The sequence below is a fragment of the Apium graveolens genome, chromosome 4, assembly GCF_009905375.1.
Source record: "Apium graveolens cultivar Ventura chromosome 4, ASM990537v1, whole genome shotgun sequence".
NCBI lineage: Eukaryota > Viridiplantae > Streptophyta > Magnoliopsida > Apiales > Apiaceae > Apium > Apium graveolens.
Window position 1 is genome coordinate 243573234 of NC_133650.1, and position 20403 is coordinate 243593636.

Sequence of the window (20403 nt, forward strand, 5' to 3'; positions counted from 1 at the left end):
ATATTAGGTTTGGTTTTGTTTGTTATAGTTCATGAGAGCATGATTCTTGTATGTTTAGAGTTTGGTTGGAATTATAATGATTTTGGGTTATAAATCTTGGTTGTTGGTTGATGAACCTTAAGTATAGTTAGTAGCTCTTGTTGTGATTGAATAAGATAGATAAAATATGAAGTAATGGACTAATTCAATAGGATTTGGATGAAGTTTGGTTGTATGGTTGATTTGTGGTTGAATCATGGTGGAATGGTGTTGATTGGTGGTGGTTTAATATTGAATTGATTGGGTAAAAATTTGGGAATTGCTAAGTTATAGCCGTCGTAATGCCCAATTTTCCTTAGACTGTTTTTGTTCTTAACTTAAGGACCCGTGCACTCACTGTTAGATTCTGACCATTGACATGTTTAGATAGTTCATGTTACAAGCTTCGTTTTGATATGTGGTTCGCTTGAATCCGATGTACGGTTTAGGAGAAACGACCGTTTTAAGTAACGGCATTTCGTGACCGAACCATTACCCCTCGCCTTACTTTGAAACCTTGGTTAAGGACTTTAAATGACTAATTGGGGTATGAAACAATTATGTAAAATGGGTTAGACAGTTGGTAGGGTACTCGCGAAAGAATCGCCTTAAAACTCTTAATGGGCCTGAATCTCGAGACGTTCTTCAAACCAATTAAAAATGGTGGAGCCGAGGGTACTCGAGCGACTTAAGTGAATCGTTAAGCGCGAAAGCGAACGTTAGGGCTCTAAATGGTTAAAGTCTAGTTTCTTAAGTGACCGTGGTTTAATTCCGGCTTATGTTGTTGTTCATAGGTTACCGAACCCACTCTAAGCTTAAGTCTACCCCGGAACACTCAGGCAAGTTTTCTACCCGTTATACTGTTGTTGTGATGTATATATGTATATGCATTATCTTGTGATAAGTGCATGATTATTATTAGCGAAGTCTTGCGATATATTGGAGCATGTGATATGATATTTATATGCATGCCTGTTTTGTAATCTTGATATCTAATTGTTGATTCAAAATCTTATAAGTTGCATAATACCTATGATAGAGATAAGCAGTAGTTGCGTACACCCTTAGTATAGGGGACCTAAAGGTGAACATTTTCTAAACCGGGAGTCGATGTTCCCGAATATATTATATATATAAATAGATATAGTTTTCAAAACTATTAATCGAATAAGGTTTATTCGATAACTTTATTTTAAATAATGAATATTAGTTGAATATTCATTCGAGGACTTATGACTCTGTTTATTTTATTTAATGAATATTATTAGTTGAATATTCATTCGAGGACTTATGACTCCGTTTATTTTATTTAATGAATATTATTTTGAATATTCATTCGTGGACTTATGACTCCGCTTATTTATTAAATAATATTCTTTATTTTATTAAAGAATAATGTTTCGATAATCAAACTTATTTTCGATTATTCAAATAAAGATCGTACTTTCGCATAAGTATATTTTTGGTTATTTATTATTCATTTCAAGTATGAGTTTTAAAACTTCTACTTCAATTATTTTTATAAAGATTATTCCTTATGGGAATATTATTTAAATAATAATATTCAGATATTTTCTAATATATCGGGACTGATTTATTTCGTTAAATCAGCATTACTCCAAACATTCTTAAAAATGTTTTCGAGTCTTCAAAATGATTTTTAAAGTTAGAGCGGATCCCAAAACTCGTTTTCAAATTTAAGATCTTCCTTTCGAAGGGGACTTGAATACTCGCTCAAAAATCTAAGGGATCCGGCTCTGTGGTGTATTTTATATTCGCAACGTGGTTGCTGTTTTGAGAAAACAATTTGATTACTTGCCCAATGTTCTAAAAGTAAGTCCATCTAATTCAGTCGGCATAAGCGACAGGCCGGGGTACGGTCTATGAAGGTGAAAGAGGCTGGGTGACAGTCCATCCACGCGTGAGTGGCCGGGTAACGGTCTAGCGTGAGGTCCTAATGCGGCCAGGGTGATGACCGGCGAGGAATTCATCCATCTATAGTAGAAAAGGTTACTTATTGGTATCTTTGCCTGATCAGCAAGATATCGGGTTTATGCCAAAATTCTTTTCTTTCTAAATTCATTGGATATTGCAACTCTGTTCATACTTTACATGACAAAGGTTTTCAGGAAATGTATGAGAGATATATATGGATATATATATATATCGGGACTTAATGAAGTATCTCGTAACTTTATTTCATTCAATAATATTTCAAAGATTGAATCTATTCAAGTCTTATCTTGTAGTCTCATCTGTGTGATGAACTTTCGAAACTAATTATAACTTGAACGGTGGTAGTTCAAGTAGTATTCGGAAAAGATATAAGTATATTGGAGTATCTTGTAACTTCTCTTTTCAACTTATATCTAGTAAATGATTATCTTATGCATGACAAAGATTTTCAGAAAAACGTTGAGACAAGGTTAGATATATGAGATCACCTTGCAACGATATTTTATACAGTTATGAACTGGAACTCTGTGTATATTATACATGTCAGAGGATTTCAAAGATTGTGAAAAGTATATATGTATATATATACTGAATATTTTGTGACTTCGTCGCATTAAAATAACAAACTTGGTTCATTTCTTCTTGACCAAGACTTTTATGAGTACTATGAGAATGCTCATATATTGTTAATTATAATACATATTATTTCGGTGGGCTTGTTGCTCACCCTTGCTTTCTTCTTTCATCACACAACAACAGATAGACAAGATGAACAGGATCAAGCTCCCAATTCATGAGCAGTTAGGAAACATTCCGCAGTTTCCTGTAGGCGTTGATGCCGTTGTAGCTGAGGTAGGAACTACCAATAGGCTAGGCTTTCAACTTTTGTTGTACCAGACTTATGTATATTTATGAATTGTAATAATGGTAAAGAATATGTAAATTTATTCAGAAACCCTTTTGAGGCGTAATGACTTATAATTGTGGAATAAAATGACTTGTGTTATTTTTGGTATTCATCTCTGAGACTATAACTTGTGGTGTGTGTGTGTGTGTGTATATTGTGGGGTCACGGTACACAGTGGTTGGTTGTTTATTAAGATTAAGAGTTGTTAAGGAAATTGGAACTCGTGACAACCCGGATCCCCGACCCCGGATTTGGGGGTGTTACAGTGTCACCACACAAATGTCTATGAGAACAAACATCCTTCATAATGAAGCAAACATAGTATGTACCGATCTTTGCGGATTATTAATTACCAGTTATTAATCCTACGACCAGGAACTATTTAAGTTTAGAGTTATCATCTTTTAAATCTCATTATTATGATCTCATCACAATCCATAAAAAGCTTTACTCTAAACTGTGGTACATCTTATTTAAACATTTAAATAGATAGAGCCCACAATAAAAACAAAACAAATCTTTTATTAATATCAATGAAATCAAAACAGATTACATAAAAGTTATTCCTAAATCCTCATACATGATTGGACTTAGGACATATCTCTTTCATGTTGGTTCCCGCAGTCGCCAAGAATGGTCTTCCCAAAATAATTGGAATATCAACATCCTCATTCATCTCCAACACAACAAAATCACACGGAATAACAAATTTATCCACCTTTACCAAAACATCTTCAAGTACACCTAGTGGATACTTTATTGATCTATCTGTGAGTTGAAGGGAAATCCTTGTCTTCTTTAACTCTCCAAAGCCAAGTCTTTTGTACATAGAGTGCGGCATTAAACTTACACTAGCTCCAAGATCACACAAGGTCTTTCTTATTCCCAATTCACCAATGGTGCATTGTAAAGAAAAACTTCCAGGATCCTTGAGTTTAGGAGGAATCTTACATTGAATAACAGCACTGCACTCTTCGGTAAGAGTGATTGTTTCTACCTCCTTCAACTTCTTCCTGTTAGACAACACCTCATTCATAAATTTCACGTAAAGGGGCATTTGAGCCAATGCATCAGCAAACGGAATGCTAATATGAATCTCAAGAAACATCTTCAAAAACTTTTCATACTGCTTCTCTAACTTGCTATTTTTCAACCTCTGTGGAAAAGGAATTAGAGGGATGTATGGTTTTATAGGAGCATGATGTGTGAGCCTCTCCTTGTTGGGTTCATCGTCAACACTGTCAGAAATCTCCATATTAACTTGACGTGTTTTTCTTTTCTTTGGAGGAAGATTCTCATCTTTAAGTGCCGGAGCCACAATTTCCGGTAGTTCTCTTCCATTCCTCAAAGTGATAGCCTTGCACTGCTCTTTGATATTCACATCGGGTTGACTAGGAAGTGCTCCTTGTTCACGCATACCAATCTTATTTGCAATTTGGCCAATTTGCGATTCCAACATCTTTTGAGATGATGCCATCTGATCAAGCCTTGACTCGACCTTTTCAAATTTGGTTTCTATATTGGCGAAGGCCCCAATAGTTCCTTGTATCATCTTGTTCAATGCAACTTCCCAATCAATTGGTTCCTTCTTTTCTTTAGGTGGAAGTTGATATTGTTGTTGCTGCTAAAAACTCGGAGGTGGGTTCTGTCTTGGTGCAACATATGTTGGATTTTGAGCATGGTTATTATTGTAAGAGAGATTATTGTTCAGCCTCTGATCTGGATTGTAATAAAAATTATTTTGCACTGGCCATGATTGCCTCCCTTGAATAAAAGATGCTTCCTCAGAGAATTGGGGAGCATATGAATACTGATCAATGCCATAATCATTGTACCCTCTCATTGGAGCAGAGATAGCATTAACATTAGCCCTTTGTCTACGTACTTCTTGAGTCAGAGCATCCAATTTAAGAGTGAGCAAGTTCATCATCTCAGTATCTTGTGCTGACTTTACCGAGTTTGCACCATTAGGTGTCCATTCATAGTTATTTGCTGCCAACTCCTCGAGAAGTGCTTTTTCCTTGGTGACTGGTGATTTTTTAAAGTCTCCTCCAGCTGCCACATCCAAGCTCAAACGAACTTCTTTATTCAAAGACCCATAAAAAGTACTCAGAAGCATCCATTATGAATATCCATAATGTGGACATTTTCTTAACAATGACTTGTATCTCTCCCATGCCTGATATAAGCCTTACCCTGGTTTAGTCTTGAAACTTATAATGATTGCCCTCATCTGTTGAGTCTTGTCTGAAGGATAATATTTTGACAAAAACTCAGTCGAGAGACTTTCCAAAGTAGCAACTATAGTATCTGGAAGTTGTTGAAACCATTCCAAAGCTCTTCCCTTTATAGAGTAAGGGAACATGTGAAGACGAATTTGATCTGCAATCACTCCAGTGAATTTGAATGAACCACACATCTCCACAAAGTGCTCTAGATGACGGTGTGGATCCTATCGCTCAATATCTCCTTCAAAAGCAGAGTTGCTCACCATTTGTATCAAGCTCGGATTAATAGTAAATTGAGCAGCACCAATCGCTGGAGTCTTATAAATGCAGTTTGCAAGATTAGGAGTCTCATGATCTCGAATAGAAGGTTTATCCTGATTATCAATAATAAGTGCGCGTTCACCCATCTTGTCTTTTTCTTTTCTTTGCTTTGCCTTTCTCCTTAAAGCTCGAAAAGTGCGTTCGATTTCTGGATAGAACTCCAAATTTCCCGCACTTATAGAACGTCGCATATAAGAGTTATAACACCTGAAAAGAGAAAACCAATAAGATAGATCTTAGAAACAAATATGATAAAATCTAAACAATAAGAAATATTAACCTAAACTTAATATTGCTGCCTTCCCCGGCAGTGGCGCCAATTTATTGTTGTGTATTTTTGTAAAGTTCGTTCTCAGGGAAGGACTAAATCAATATTAATTCAAGTATACGATCTCTTAATGCCTAGATGTGTATAGAAATAATTGGTGTTTGTTACTAACTAAATTAAACTATCAAGTAATCAAACCAAAGATTATAAATAAGGAAAAACAACCTGAGAACTAGGGTTCTTCAATTGGTTCAATGATTGTGATGTATTGCGATCTCTACTTCTCTTACTTTGCTAAAAACAATTCTTCCAAAGTTTATATTGTTCTCTCCCAAGATACAAAATAATGCCTACAACTATATCCCAATGTCACTCCCATGACCAATTGAAATATAACTATAAACTATTAAGACCTAAGAATTATAAGTTTCATAGCTCGCATATTAATCTCCTAATCAATAATTAAACTATGTCTATCATATCATGAACAAGAATTATGACTCATCTCCCAATTCGTCACAACTCCTAGAGATACAATTAAAGGTTCATGACTCCTTTAATTGGGTTAAGCCCTCAATGATAGATTAGCAAAGTAGAGAATTTGCACTACAATCAAACAAACATATATTACCAACGAGTACTACCTAATTCTCGAATTTAAGAATTAGCTACTCATAATTAAGGAAGAAAACAAACATATATTAATATCCAAAATCATGATTACAAGAGTATAGAGTTAAGAAAGATACAACTTGATGAAATATCTCAAACTTGGAGTGAATCCCTTCAATCCTTGCTCAAGTTCTCTCTAGCCACTCTCAATACATCCCCCCTCTATAAACCCTAACTAATTGTTTTTATACTCAGATGGTACCTTTTTCCAATCATACAAGGTAACTAAAAGAGATTTTAAAATAAAGTAGAAATCTATTTGAATTACAATTTTCGTCAGGCTCAGGCCCTAAACTTCAGCATCATCAGGTCCTGAATGATGTCCTCAGGGCCTCTTCAGAAGAGCTCATGCCTTGAACTCCTTATTCTTCAAATCTGCTTCTCTCAGGCCCTGAACTCACAAGCTCAGGCCCTGAGGTAAGTGCATTTTCTCCACAGATTCCTTCAGGCCCTGAATCTCCAAGCTCAGGTCCTGAACTCCCTTAATTTCTTCTTTTATCATGTACTCCTCTCTTTTGCACCTTCTTCTTCCATAATACCCTATAAACATAGAAAATTAAGTCTTAGCATCCATCTAAGTTAAATAACAACTAATAGTAATTATTTAGGACTAAAGCATCACAAAACAAGGTTAAAAGAAGCATAACATGATGTAAGGTCCCGTAAGAGGGCTATTTTAAGCTAGAAGGGGGGGGGGTTGAATAGCGTAATTACCAATTTAAAAAATTGTTGTGGCATTTTAAAAATATTTTATCCCTTTTTAAAACTTTACCGAGTGGTTATGCAGTTTATATGTGGGGAAAATAAAGTGCAAGGAAAGAAAATACCACACGGTGATTTTATCCTGGTTCGCGATAGCGCAACCTCTAATAGATTCGCTCACCCCTAGTCCAGTCCCCGAGCTCCTCTCCCGGACTCGGGATTTTCCCTTATAATAAACTCGCTCCTTTAGTAGGCGGAGAAGCCTTTATACCCTTTACAAGTATTTGTCTTGGTGCGTAACACAAGGGTCACCACCTCAAAATAGATGTAATACCTACACAACTTATCTTAGACAATAACTCCTCGCTATTTCTTCAAAGTTGTTGTAGAGCCTTTGTGTGGACTTGGCTTCCTTAGCTTTTGCCGGTCTTGGGTCTTTCCTCTTCTTCACGGTGCAAAGACTACTAACTCCCCGTTAGTACGTCTAGGACTTGGGTTTTAGAACGAGAATCACCTCACGTCACTTCACCTCACTACAAAACTAATAAGACAATCCAAGAAATAAAACAATTAGGAAAAGATTTGTTTTGAACTAGTATGTTACTGTACTAGCCCACAAATAGTATAATATTCAAATTAGAATATTAAACAAAATAAGAATACTTGACTTAAGATAATAAATAGTAGTCCAAGTATTTTTATGATTACTCCTTTATAGATTAAATAGATAGGTGGAGTAATATAAGAAGTCTTTTTATATTAAGCACTTATGGCTTATGACTTCTTTAGTATTCTTCTTTTTTCGATTATATATTTATAGATCAAAGAATACTTTAATTACAACCTCGGAGTTGTAATTTTACCTTTAAGTATATCAACTTAAGGTTTTAAGGTACACTTGTATGTTGATGATTATAAGGTCAAAGTATACTCTCTTAACTTCAAGCACGTTTATAAGATTTATGAGTCTTAGCCAAGATCCAATTAAATAAGTGCAATTAATTGGCTTAAGATTGTGCTTTTGAAGTTTGGACGAATAATTACGAGTATTTTAACACTGAAAGATGTTAGAAGGGGCTTATACGATATGACTCGTAATTGTTTATATACACGATATGTGTTAGCCAAGATCCAATTAAATAGCGTAAATTAATTGGCTAACTCGTGGATTTAATTCGTCCTTAATTTTAACGGATGATTACGAAGTAGTTTATATGGAACAAGCTATAATCCCCCGGAAGACTAAAGATGTTAGAAGGGATTACACTTTTACTTCGTAATATTTTATATGTACGTTATTAGTTAGACAAGATCCAATTAAAGAGCGTTAAGTAATTGTCTACCCGTATGATCCGTTTTAAGATTTAACAAATTACGAAGTGTTTATATGAGACAAGTAATAATCCCCCAGAACACTAAAGATGATAGAAGGGATTACACTTTTACTTCGTAATTATTTTATGAGCACGAATGAATGTTAGCCAAGATCCAATTAAAGTACAAGAAATAATTGGCTAACTCATACTTGTGTCAAATATAATCTCCCCCTTGGAGATAAAGTACTTTTCTTTTTAGATCTTCTCGTTGGAATATTTTTTACAAAGATCAAGTACTTATTCGAATTCCGAGTTCGAATCTAAGTTCTCCCCGAGAAATTCCTTTATAAGAGAGCTTGTATTAGAGCTTAAGATGTAGTAGAGAAGTTAAGTACAAAGATTAAATACAAAGAACTCAAATAAGAAGCTAAAACTAACCACTTTTGGAAAACTGTCGGAAAAGTTCGCCGGAACAATTAGCCGGAGGTTCTGCCGGATTTTTGCACTTTGGTCGAACTTGGGCAGCCCTTCGAGAGGCCGGAAAGTGGTAGTGGATGAGCACACTTGGTGGGATAAAGCTTGGTTGGGTGAAGCTAAGCTTGGGTTTCAAAAACCTTGTATATATGTAAGTATATAGAAGAGAGAGAGAAGGTTTTTGAGAAGAAGTGTCTGTATAGAATTTGAAAGAGATGGAGAGAAGCACTTCTTGAAAAAAAAATCCCAGAAACTTTGTGGCTCTTTAGCTTTTTGAAAATGGGTTAGGGTGGGGGTTTATTTATAGGAGGAGTTGGGTGGATTGAATGGTTGAGATTTGAGAAGACATGAATGGTGGATGGAGTGTATCACATGGATTGATGACATGGCAAGTAGGTTGTGTTTTTTTGCAAGTGGGAAGGAAACACAAGCTAGTATTCATTCAAATCTCAGCTGATATATATATATATATATTAAATATATATTTTCCTTTTCTTTTAATCATTGTTTAATCATTTTAATTAAGGATTAAACATCATTAATTATGACCACCTTAAAAAACTCCTAAATAAATACCATAAAAAATATGATAAATACTTAAATAATATAAAATGATGTCCTGCAAGTTTTGGTCAATTTTAGTCAATGGAAACTAGGTCAAACATGGTCAACTGTGGGACCAACTACCTCGATTTTTGTGCCCGGACAAAAATTCTCTGAATGCTACAAATTTTTTACCATACTTAGAAAATAACATTTAAATGATCCATATAAAATTTCAAGTTATTCTAGCATGTGGAAGTATTTTATCTAAAAATGAAACTGTTCTGTCAGCCTTTCTTCCGAATAAAAATATCGTTGGTCTTGAAATGAAGGAGATGGATATTTTGACCAAAATTTTGACTTGTATAAATACTTAAAATATATTTCCTAATATATAAAATATATTTGGATGATAAGAAATGTGTTTGAGTATTTTTGAACAATTTTCTCCGAGAAATGCTGATTTTACGAAACGAGAGAAAATTACTGTAAGTATACAGGAATGAGTTGCAGAACTGGATATTAATATTCCAATCATGAATATTAATAATATTTGAATAAAAACTCTGTTGATATATGTAGAGATATATTTTGGAGCGAAGAGTTAAATATTTTTGATATAGCACGAGACCTTTAAAGAATATTTCCGATATATTCCTTATTCAAGCTTGCTGCCATATTCCTGTTGCAACACAGATCTAAGAAATTTCATATCTTGATGTTTCTTCTTTGATCATATTGCCTTTAGAGATACATTCCATAAAGATATAGTTTTGATATTTTGCAAAAATGGAATATCTCTTTTATCTGTTTAAAAGACATGATTTTGCTAGTTTGACTTTTTGACTCTGATTTGGATCAATTAAATTCATGTCCTAATGGAGAGGATCTACATATTCTTAATTTTATGTTTAATCGTATAAATACCAAAATAAATAATATATCGAAGATATCCTTTCACATGACATAAAAGAACTATAAATTAGTCATGTATCACATCTCAAAGTGGTGTAGCAGATATTAAAGCACAAGAGCCTCTGGTTAAACCTACTCAGGAGTCTATTACTGCAATTGCGGAGAAAAGTACACAAGAATCTGGTTGTCAAAGTCATCCAACAACTCCTAATTCTCCAGCTACACAAGAACCATTGCATAAAAGTTGCAATGAAAGCCTTACTCCTGCTATTGTGACTCTTATTATTGATGCTGAAGGCAGAGTCCACATATCTCAAATGTCTACTGATATTCTCTCAGTACCACAACTGAATATTCGCACGGAATATGCATCTTCAGATTCACAAGGTATAAATACTGGTGTTAATTTATCAGCATTTAATTTAAATACTGATTTAGTTCTTTCAGCATTTATAGTATATTTTTCATGATATAAATCTTGTTGATATGATTACATCTAGACCTTACTAAGGACTACCTCTAGTTGTATAATCACATATCACCCTTCTTTAGCCACCTCTTATTTCTGTAGGACAATCTTTCTGAGCCTTTTTCTGTGAGACGTGTGAATAGATTGAGAGAAAAATAAAATTTAAGAGAGGCAGGATCCTTCCGGGAAAAAGGAGAGGTAGATGAGAGATAGAATTTAGTAATCCTTGTGAGGAAGCTCTGACTATTAAATGTCATGAGATGTGTGGTATGAGGAGTAGTGAGACTACTTTAAGGGAATAAAGAGATTAAGTTTAAATTGCTACATGTTTGCAAATGCTCAGAGTACTCAAGGAACAGATGTTGAACATCAGTCTGTTGTATCTCAGAAACATTATGATGTATCAAAGGCTATTAATCTCCCTGCAAGTCTAAGTACTGATACTTTCTTGCAGTCCATACATTCTACCATTCCATCACATGAGATAATCCCTATTTTTGTTGAAAAACAGTCCATTTATTCTTCTATTCCATCAAATGAGATCATCCCTGTTATTGCTGAAGATGTAGTAGCACAACAGTCCATTCATAAAGATTCATCCATTTCAAAATTACCACAGCATCTTACAGAAACTGAAGTTCTGAAAGTTATTGAAGCTCCAATTCATTTATCTACAATACTTGAAGATGTGGAGATAACTGCTGAAGGTGTTGAAACTTCTGAATCCATTGGATCAATTTTTAATTCTATTCTGCATACTGAAGCTGAAGATAAAATTCAGAAATTAGTGCAAGATCCAGCTGCTATTGAAGAATTTAATGATGGTACAGAAACTCATGTATCTAATGCTATGTTAGATCTTGATAATGATCTTTTCTTTCCTGAAGATATGCCTTTGCATGTTCAACAACTGAAAATGACAGAGTTAGATACTAAGAAGAAGCAGGATTATTCTGATAATCTCTGAAATGCTTATTGGAAAGATACTACATATCCTATTTCCAAAACACGTGCAATTGAACCTCTGGAAATAGCTGAACAGAAGATTATAAATCATGATGTGCTGGATCATTTGAAAGCATCTACTTTGGTTGTCAGATTCTTACACATAGCTCATGAAACAATAACTACTCAAATCAATCAGATTAAAGAATCATTGATTGCTTCAAAGTTGCTTACTCATCAGGAAATTCAGAAACAAATTTCACCAATAGTTACCAGACATATTTCAATTGAAGCCAATCAAGCTAGATTGGAAGCTCATCAAGCTCAAATATCTGATCAACTTACTGAAGTACATAATTCAATGGAGTTGATTCTTTCTTTACTACTTTGTGATGATGCCAAAAAGGGGGAGAAAATTGTTAAATCTAAATGCAAACAATTGTCGTTGATAAGTACTGATGATGAAAATCATGATGGAGGTTGTAAGTCATATGTCATAGACCTATTTGTATATTCGAGGATTCAACTCAACTCAAATAAGAATGTAATAAGTAAATAGTGGATCGACCGTCAAAGAGATCTCGCAAAGTAATATCTGTCAAAGGATTCAGAGACAATGTTCATCTACAGACTTGAGGAGTTAATTCACTGGAAGAAGTTCAAGAAGTTGATCATGCCTCAGTGATATAAATCAAGATCGTGGATTTAATCAAGTGACAGAGATCTCGTCAGAGTATCAATTAATTACAAGGATTTAATCTGAAGAAAATCAAAGTGTCAGAGTCAAGACATGAAGAAACGTCACGGAAGTTAGTCACTCATGAACCAGACAGTACATCGAGTGTCAACGTTGAAGTGGTGGAATTGATTCATAATTTTCAGTGATTTTCAGAAGATTTGCAGAAGAATGGTTGCTGCTCAAGACTAGAATTAATTCTCTATTAATTAATTAAAGTCATCTAATTTAATTAAGAAAATAAATTATATCTGCGAAGAATAATTTATTTATTAATTGAATTAATTGATTAATTAATTCTGAATTAATTCTAGGAATTTTAGGAATTTTCAGAAGTTTAATTGGATTAAATTCAAGGCTTAAATCAGCAAGACAATTGAAAATGAACTAGCATGACAATCAGGATTGTCATACCGATTGTCATGCTAGGCCATTTTACATTGTCATACCGAAAGTTACATCAGGAGGGTGATTGTCTTGCTAGTTCATTCTGATTGTCTTGCTAGTTCATTCAGATTGTCTTGCTAGTTCATTCAATTGTCCTACCGAAAGTCATACAAGCTATAGGATTGTCATGCCAATTCAATTCTATTGTTTTGCTGATTTAAAAAGAAGCAGAAGACTTTTCTTTAAAAAACTCAATCAATATACACACAAGTCAAGAAAAAAAAGAAAGCAGCCGCCTTTGAAATATAACATTCTTCATCTGCAGAAATTCAAGATCAATTTCTAGTTTGTTAATGTTAAATCCAAACCACTAGAATTATTTATCTTGTTCTTGTGTAACAATCTAGCGGATTAAAATCCCTAGAACTTAATCTCAAATTGCGTTTAGCATTTGAATCTTTTTATTACAAAAATAGAAAAAGTTCATGTCGAATTTATTCTAGATTTGTGATAATTAATTTGAGATTAATTCCTTGTAATCGATACAGTTGTTGTAACACCTTTCAAGTTTAATAATATTTTTATTTAACTTGAATTTTGTTTCACATTTTTTATTCCGCATTTAATTCGATTATTCGGTATTGTTTGTATTCAACCCCCCTTCTACAAACACATTGGGACCCAACAATTGGTATCAGAGCCTTCTGATTAACGAACAAATCAAGATCCTAGACTTTTGTGATTTTTCAACTCCTTGAATTTTTATTTATTCAAAAATTCATAATGACTTCACATAAAGTTGGAACCGTTAAAATTCCACAATTTGATAAAGAGAATTATATCATGTGGAAGAAGAAGATGCTATTATTTTTACAAGTTGCAAATCCCAAATATTCAAACTTGTTAAAGAAGGGTATAAAAACTCCGATGGTTATTGAACCGGAGGTAATAATAGATGGTGTGGTGACTACTGAAGCTAGAACCTATCCAAAAGAGCCTGAAGATTTTACTCCTGCTGAGAAGGAAGAAGCCTCCTTGGATGCCAGCCTTCAATTAATATTAATTGATTCCCTTGATCCCTTGATGAACAGACATGTGATGAACTGTAAAAATTCCAAACACATGTGGGAAACTATTGAGGTGATTAATGAAGGCACAGAGGAAGTTAGGGAGAACAAGTTGGAAATCCTAACCTCTGAATATGAACATTTCAAATCAAATCCAGGAGAAGGAATTACTGAAGTGTTTGAGAGGTACAATGCGTTGATCAACAACCTGAACATCAATGGAAAGTATTATTCAATCAGGGAGGTCAACAAAAAGTTCCTTTTAACACTGCCAGCTCATCTTGAACATAGAATCACTGCCATTAGAGAAGCTAGAGATCTGAGTGAGATTTCTTTGGACAGGCTCTATGGAGTGTTAAAAACCTATGAGTTGGAGCAGATTCAACAGAAGGAAGTCTACGGGAAGGATAGAATGGTCAGCACATCTACTGCACTTGTAGCTGAAGGTCAACAACAACAACAATCTCAACAGTTAGAAAGAATGGTACAGTTTTCCAAGGGTGAGGAAAATGAGTTAGTAGCAGAATATGATCCTCCTACTACAAATCAATCAAGTGATGATTTTTATTCCTTGGAAGAGCTGGAGCAATTGGAAGATGAATCAATGGCCCAAATTGTCAAGAGATTCTCCCATGTCAGATTCAGGAGGAATCCCAAGCTTAAGTACAAGTCCAACTACAACAAATTCCAGAAAGGTGGATCTTCATCCTCTAACACCAGCAGTAGTGGGTACAAAACAGGGATGGTTGATCGAAGCACCATTAGATGCTATAACTGCAATGAGTTGGGACACTTTGCCACAGAATGTAGGAAGCCAAAGCAAGTAAGAAAGAACTCTGAAAGGGCTTATCTGGCAAAGGGAAGAAGCTGGGATGATACTGACAGTGAAGATGAAGATGAAGGAAATCTTGCTCTTATGGCTATTGATGGAAAAGCTTCATCGTCAAGAATAGAGGTAAAACTTTCTGATGCTGAAATGGTTTATCATCTAAGAGGTAACTTAGATTGTGCACGTCGTGATAATGAACTGTTAAGTTTACAGATCACAGACCTTGAGAAAGAGGTCAATGAATTAAGACTTGTGCACATTAATCAAGACAAATTAAAAGAACAGGTATCTTTTCTAGAGAATAGAGTTGACTGTTATAGAAAACTCGAAACTATTCTCAAAGACAAGATCACCGGTCTTGAGACTAAGGTTAGAGCCTACTTCAATTCTTGTTCGAAGGCTAAAGAGTTCTACAGTAAGCAAGCTGTTAATCAAACATCTGGAATAGGTTATGATTACAATGCTGCTATTGGAGAATTAGGCATAAACTCCCCTCCTCATGTATATGCTAAAGGGAGGGAAGTACCACATGTGCTTAAGGGTGTTGATGAACCCCTCTATAAAGCATCAATTGCTGAACCATTTGATGCGACCTCTTCTGTTATTCAAGAAGAAATACGTGCTGAGGATCATGCTTATGAGAAGATTGTTTCCAAGTCAAGTGAGTCGAAAGTTCCAGTCAAAGTTGTGAAAGCAACTGAGACTAACTCAGACACACATGAGTTGGATAACAATAATGCCATGTCTACCATGCATAAATTACCTGCTGTTAATCACTCTCATAAAGCATGTAGTGTTGCTAATTGTGTGTCTTGTGCTTTTAATATGATGTATGCTTATTTTAATGGTAAGCATGTGTCTAATGATAAGAGTACTACTCGTCAGCATGTGAATAACAAGAAGCATGATAGGTCTAAGACTGCTAGTCCTTCTAAGGCTAGAAAGGAGACATTTGTGCCTAAGCTTAAACAGAAATTTGTTAAGGCTGTTTACAAGGTCAAATGTTCAGTCATTGAGAATGTTGAGACCATTAAAATTAAAAATGTTGTTTTGCCTGACAAAGGACAATTCTACAAGTATGCCGGGCCCAACCAAGTTTGGGTTCCGAAGAAGGTCTAATCCATTTGAAGTGCAGGGCATTAAACAAGTATAACCGGTAGTGTGGATTCTTGACAGTGGATCATCAAGACATATGACCGGAGATAGAGCCCTGCTATCAAATGTGGTTGAGAAAGCTGGCCCCATGGTTACCTTTGGAGATAACAGCAAAGGTTTATCTGAGGGATATGGCTGTTTGCAATCTGGGAATGTTATCATTGTAATTTTTGTATATTGTGCTAGGTTATTATCAGGAAGCAGTATCTAACATATAGCACCAGTGACGAGACTTGAGAATATTACGACATATCAGACACCTGCTGCACATTACACTTGGAATTGTACTCTAGTAAGATGTGTACAAGTGTACTCCTGATTGGTGAGTTAAAAGAAGAAGTCAGTGCACCACAGTTCATGGACTTTGCAGCTGCAGATCTATTGGACTATGCAATCTCTTCTTCACAATCTCACTTCAGGTTGGTATGAACTAGTATACTGCTCAAGCAATCGTCAAGGACATGGTATGGCACTCTAACAGAAGTTATAATTTTATATGAATAAGTAGAGTCGTCATATTAATAACTATCTTATCACTAAGCACAATCATATTATTTTATATGTACAGTGGTATATTGATTATGCAACATAACAATTAGTATCTAAAGTACTTGACAAGTATCGGTCAATGATATCTTGTTAACATTATGTTGCAGATATTTGTAAGCTTTTGACATGAATGAGAATTACTTAGACTTTACCCTAAGTGATCAATGTTTTATCAAAAACTCATTCATTTTGAAAAACAAAAATTAAACTTCTTTCTACATTAGTGATTTCTTATTTCATGTAAAATATTTTGAAATCACTATTGTAAATCATTTTCTCTCTATTACCATATATTCTGTGTTACAGGTTCAGTCTCCAATGACTTTCTTTCATTGACAGTCATGAGGTTGAAAATCCACAACGTCTATCCCAGACTGTAAAGACAAACACAAAAACAGAACCAACCAACACTCTCTTACCACTAAATATAGTATGAATGAGCGTGAGGGAGATAGTGCCTTAGTGCACCACATAAGGAAGGTTCTGTAGTCAACCCAGTAGCTCTGTCTCCTACATAGATGAGTAGTATTTAAACCGAGACAACTGCTAGCCCCCATACATCTTCTCAAAAAGATGTAATGGCTGAAAAGGCACAAAAACAGTTACTAGATTCATTCTCTCAACAGGGTGAGTCTATTGAATTTTGCCTGTCGGCCAAGGTATCCGATGTAGTGTCACCACTTCAAACATAAACAATTCTTGATGCACAAGGAGAGGTTACACACACAAAGGATGAGTTGACGGAAACAAGAGTTTCGACCATTTTAAGGTCAGATTCGATTGTTCAAGGTTCGTTAGTGGACCAATTGCCTTTACAGGTGTTAGGAGAGGATACTGATCCAAAAGCCATATGTCAGTGGTCAGTGTCTACCTCCCCAGGCTTAAATCCCCTGGATGCATCTGCGGATAGTGGATCTGACATAGGTGCAGATCGGCAACTTGTTGACAATGATTCAGATATTACCTGATAAGTCACAAGGAAGTGTCTTCACAGACATTAGAAGGGAACTTTGATCTTTATGCTAAATTCTTTGGATCATTGTTTACCTTCCCAGAATTCAAATCTGGAACCCTAAAAGGGAAACTAGCAACTTGTAAATTATGACTCAGATTCATCTGACGAGTTTAACAAGGATGGGGATTTGCGAACTCCCATTGCACCACCTATGACCTCCTTAAGGATGGCTAAGGTGATTTTCCTTGCAGGTACAGCTGGATTATGGAGCTATGAGAGAAGAGTGATACACTTGTGAGAATGAGTGTAAACACGAGTGGAGAGAAGAGTGAAACACATGTGAGGTACACTAAAATAGAATCACACACTCACAGTGAGGAAGAAAGAGAAACTACTTGTTATTTCTTTTCCAACCAAGTGAAATATGAGAACTCCTTCAGACGACGGCATACATTCCTTCTTTAAGGGGGAGATAAAAGCTTAAGTAATAGTTTGGAGGATTCCTCAACTAAGGGGGAGAAATAGCAGGGAGTAAGAAAAAGATCATATGTACACTACACCACACCATTGTTGTTTGTAACTACGGATCCTATTGTACGGGAGAGGTGGTAAACACAAGGTGATTTTCTAGTAAGGGAAGAAGCTGTTTGGGGAGTACCATTGATTTTTATCTGCGGATCCTATTGTACGGGAGAGGTGGTAAAACGAAGGTGATCTTCTTTAATCAGTTGATTCTCATAGGGGGAGAAGCAAGAGATATGGGCTTCTCAACAGGAAATGTGGTTGTACAAATGAAGATGGAACAGGGAGATAAAAGCTTAAGTAATAGTTTGGAGGATTCCTCAACTAAGGGGGAGAAATAGCAGGGAGTAAGAAAAAGATCATATGTACACTACACCACACCATTGTTGTTTGTAACTACGGATCCTATTGTACGGGAGAGGTGGTAAACACAAGGTGATTTTCTAGTAAGGGAAGAAGCTGTTTGGGGAGTACCATTGATTTTTATCTGCGGATCCTATTGTACGGGAGAGGTGGTAAAACGAAGGTGATCTTCTTTAATCAGTTGATTCTCATAGGGGGAGAAGCAAGAGATATGGGCTTCTCAACAGGAAATGTGGTTGTACAAATGAAGATGGAACTACTTGAAGATATGTTCAGTCTAGAGGAACATCTACTTGGAATCTGGAAAATGTTAAATCTCATCCAGAACTTTTCTGCTATTTACTTTGCATGTATGTTTATATCTTTTTCTTATTTGTTAGTTGAGTTATCCTCTAGGTATTTGTGTGTTATTGTCTAACAAACAAATAGGGGGAGATTGTAAGTCATATGTCATAGACCTATTTGTATATTCGAGGATTCAACTCAACTCAAATAAGAATGTAATAAGTAAATAGTGGATCGACCGTCAAAGAGATCTCGCAAAGTAATATCTGTCAAAGGATTCAGAGACAATGTTCATCTACAGACTTGAGGAGTTAATTCACTGGAAGAAGTTCAAGAAGTTGATCATGCCTCAGTGATATAAATCAAGATCGTGGATTTAATCAAGTGACAGAGATCTCGTCAGAGTATCAATTAATTACAAGGATTTAATCTGAAGAAAATCAAAGTGTCAGAGTCAAGACATGAAGAAACGTCACGGAAGTTAGTCACTCATGAACCAGACAGTACATCGAGTGTCAACGTTGAAGTGGTGGAATTGATTCATAATTTTCAGTGATTTTCAGAAGATTTGCAGAAGAATGGTTGCTGCTCAAGACTAGAATTAATTCTCTATTAATTAATTAAAGTCATCTAATTTAATTAAGAAAATAAATTATATCTGCGAAGAATAATTTATTTATTAATTGAATTAATTGATTAATTAATTCTGAATTAATTCTAGGAATTTTAGGAATTTTCAGAAGTTTAATTGGATTAAATTCAAGGCTTAAATCAGCAAGACAATTGAAAATGAACTAGCATGACAATCAGGATTGTCATACCGATTGTCATGCTAGGCCATTTTACATTGTCATACCGAAAGTTACATCAGGAGGGTGATTGTCTTGCTAGTTCATTCTGATTGTCTTGCTAGTTCATTCAGATTGTCTTGCTAGTTCATTCAATTGTCCTACCGAAAGTCATACAAGCTATAGGATTGTCATGCCAATTCAATTCTATTGTTTTGCTGATTTAAAAAGAAGCAGAAGACTTTTCTTTAAAAAACTCAATCAATATACACACAAGTCAAGAAAAAAAAGAAAGCAGCCGCCTTTGAAATATAACATTCTTCATCTGCAGAAATTCAAGATCAATTTCTAGTTTGTTAATGTTAAATCCAAACCACTAGAATTATTTATCTTGTTCTTGTGTAACAATCTAGCGGATTAAAATCCCTAGAACTTAATCTCAAATTGCGTTTAGCATTTGAATCTTTTTATTACAAAAATAGAAAAAGTTCATGTCGAATTTATTCTAGATTTGTGATAATTAATTTGAGATTAATTCCTTGTAATCGATACAGTTGTTGTAACACCTTTCAAGTTTAATAATATTTTTATTTAACTTGAATTTTGTTTCACATTTTTTATTCCGCATTTAATTCGATTATTCGGTATTGTTTGTATTCAACCCCCCTTCTACAAACACATTGGGACCCAACAGAGGTAATAAGGAGGAATAGAAGGAGATTAAAAGAGAAAGAAAGAGGAATGAAAGAAGAGTTGAAGAATTGACTGTGACTACTAAAATGCAAAAATCTTCACGTCACAACTGTTGCTGATGAAGACCAAGGTATTCTGGAGAAAGAAGTTGGTGCTGAAGCAAGCCAATATATTCAAACTCCGAAAGTTAAAGGAAGAAAGACAACTCTATTCTACAAAGATCCAAAGATTCAATTATTTGATTCTGAAGTAAGTAGAAGAATATTTGCAAAGGAAAATCCTGGAGTTGATCTTGAATAGCTAAGGCAAACGTAGGAAGACTTTAAAAATTCTATGAAGA

At 35.0% G+C, this 20403-nt stretch overlaps 1 protein-coding gene across 1 annotated transcript in view; it reads right to left on the reverse strand.

Moving 5' to 3' along the window:
• The window catches only part of LOC141719468 (uncharacterized), a 32480-nt gene extending 28047 nt beyond the window's left edge, over window positions 1-4433 (reverse strand). The window contains exon 1 of the mRNA XM_074521850.1: window positions 3479-4433. Coding sequence (XP_074377951.1) covers window positions 3479-4433 — 955 coding nt within the window. The remainder of the gene's footprint in view (window positions 1-3478) is intronic.
• Between the last annotated feature and the right edge of the window lie 15970 nt (window positions 4434-20403).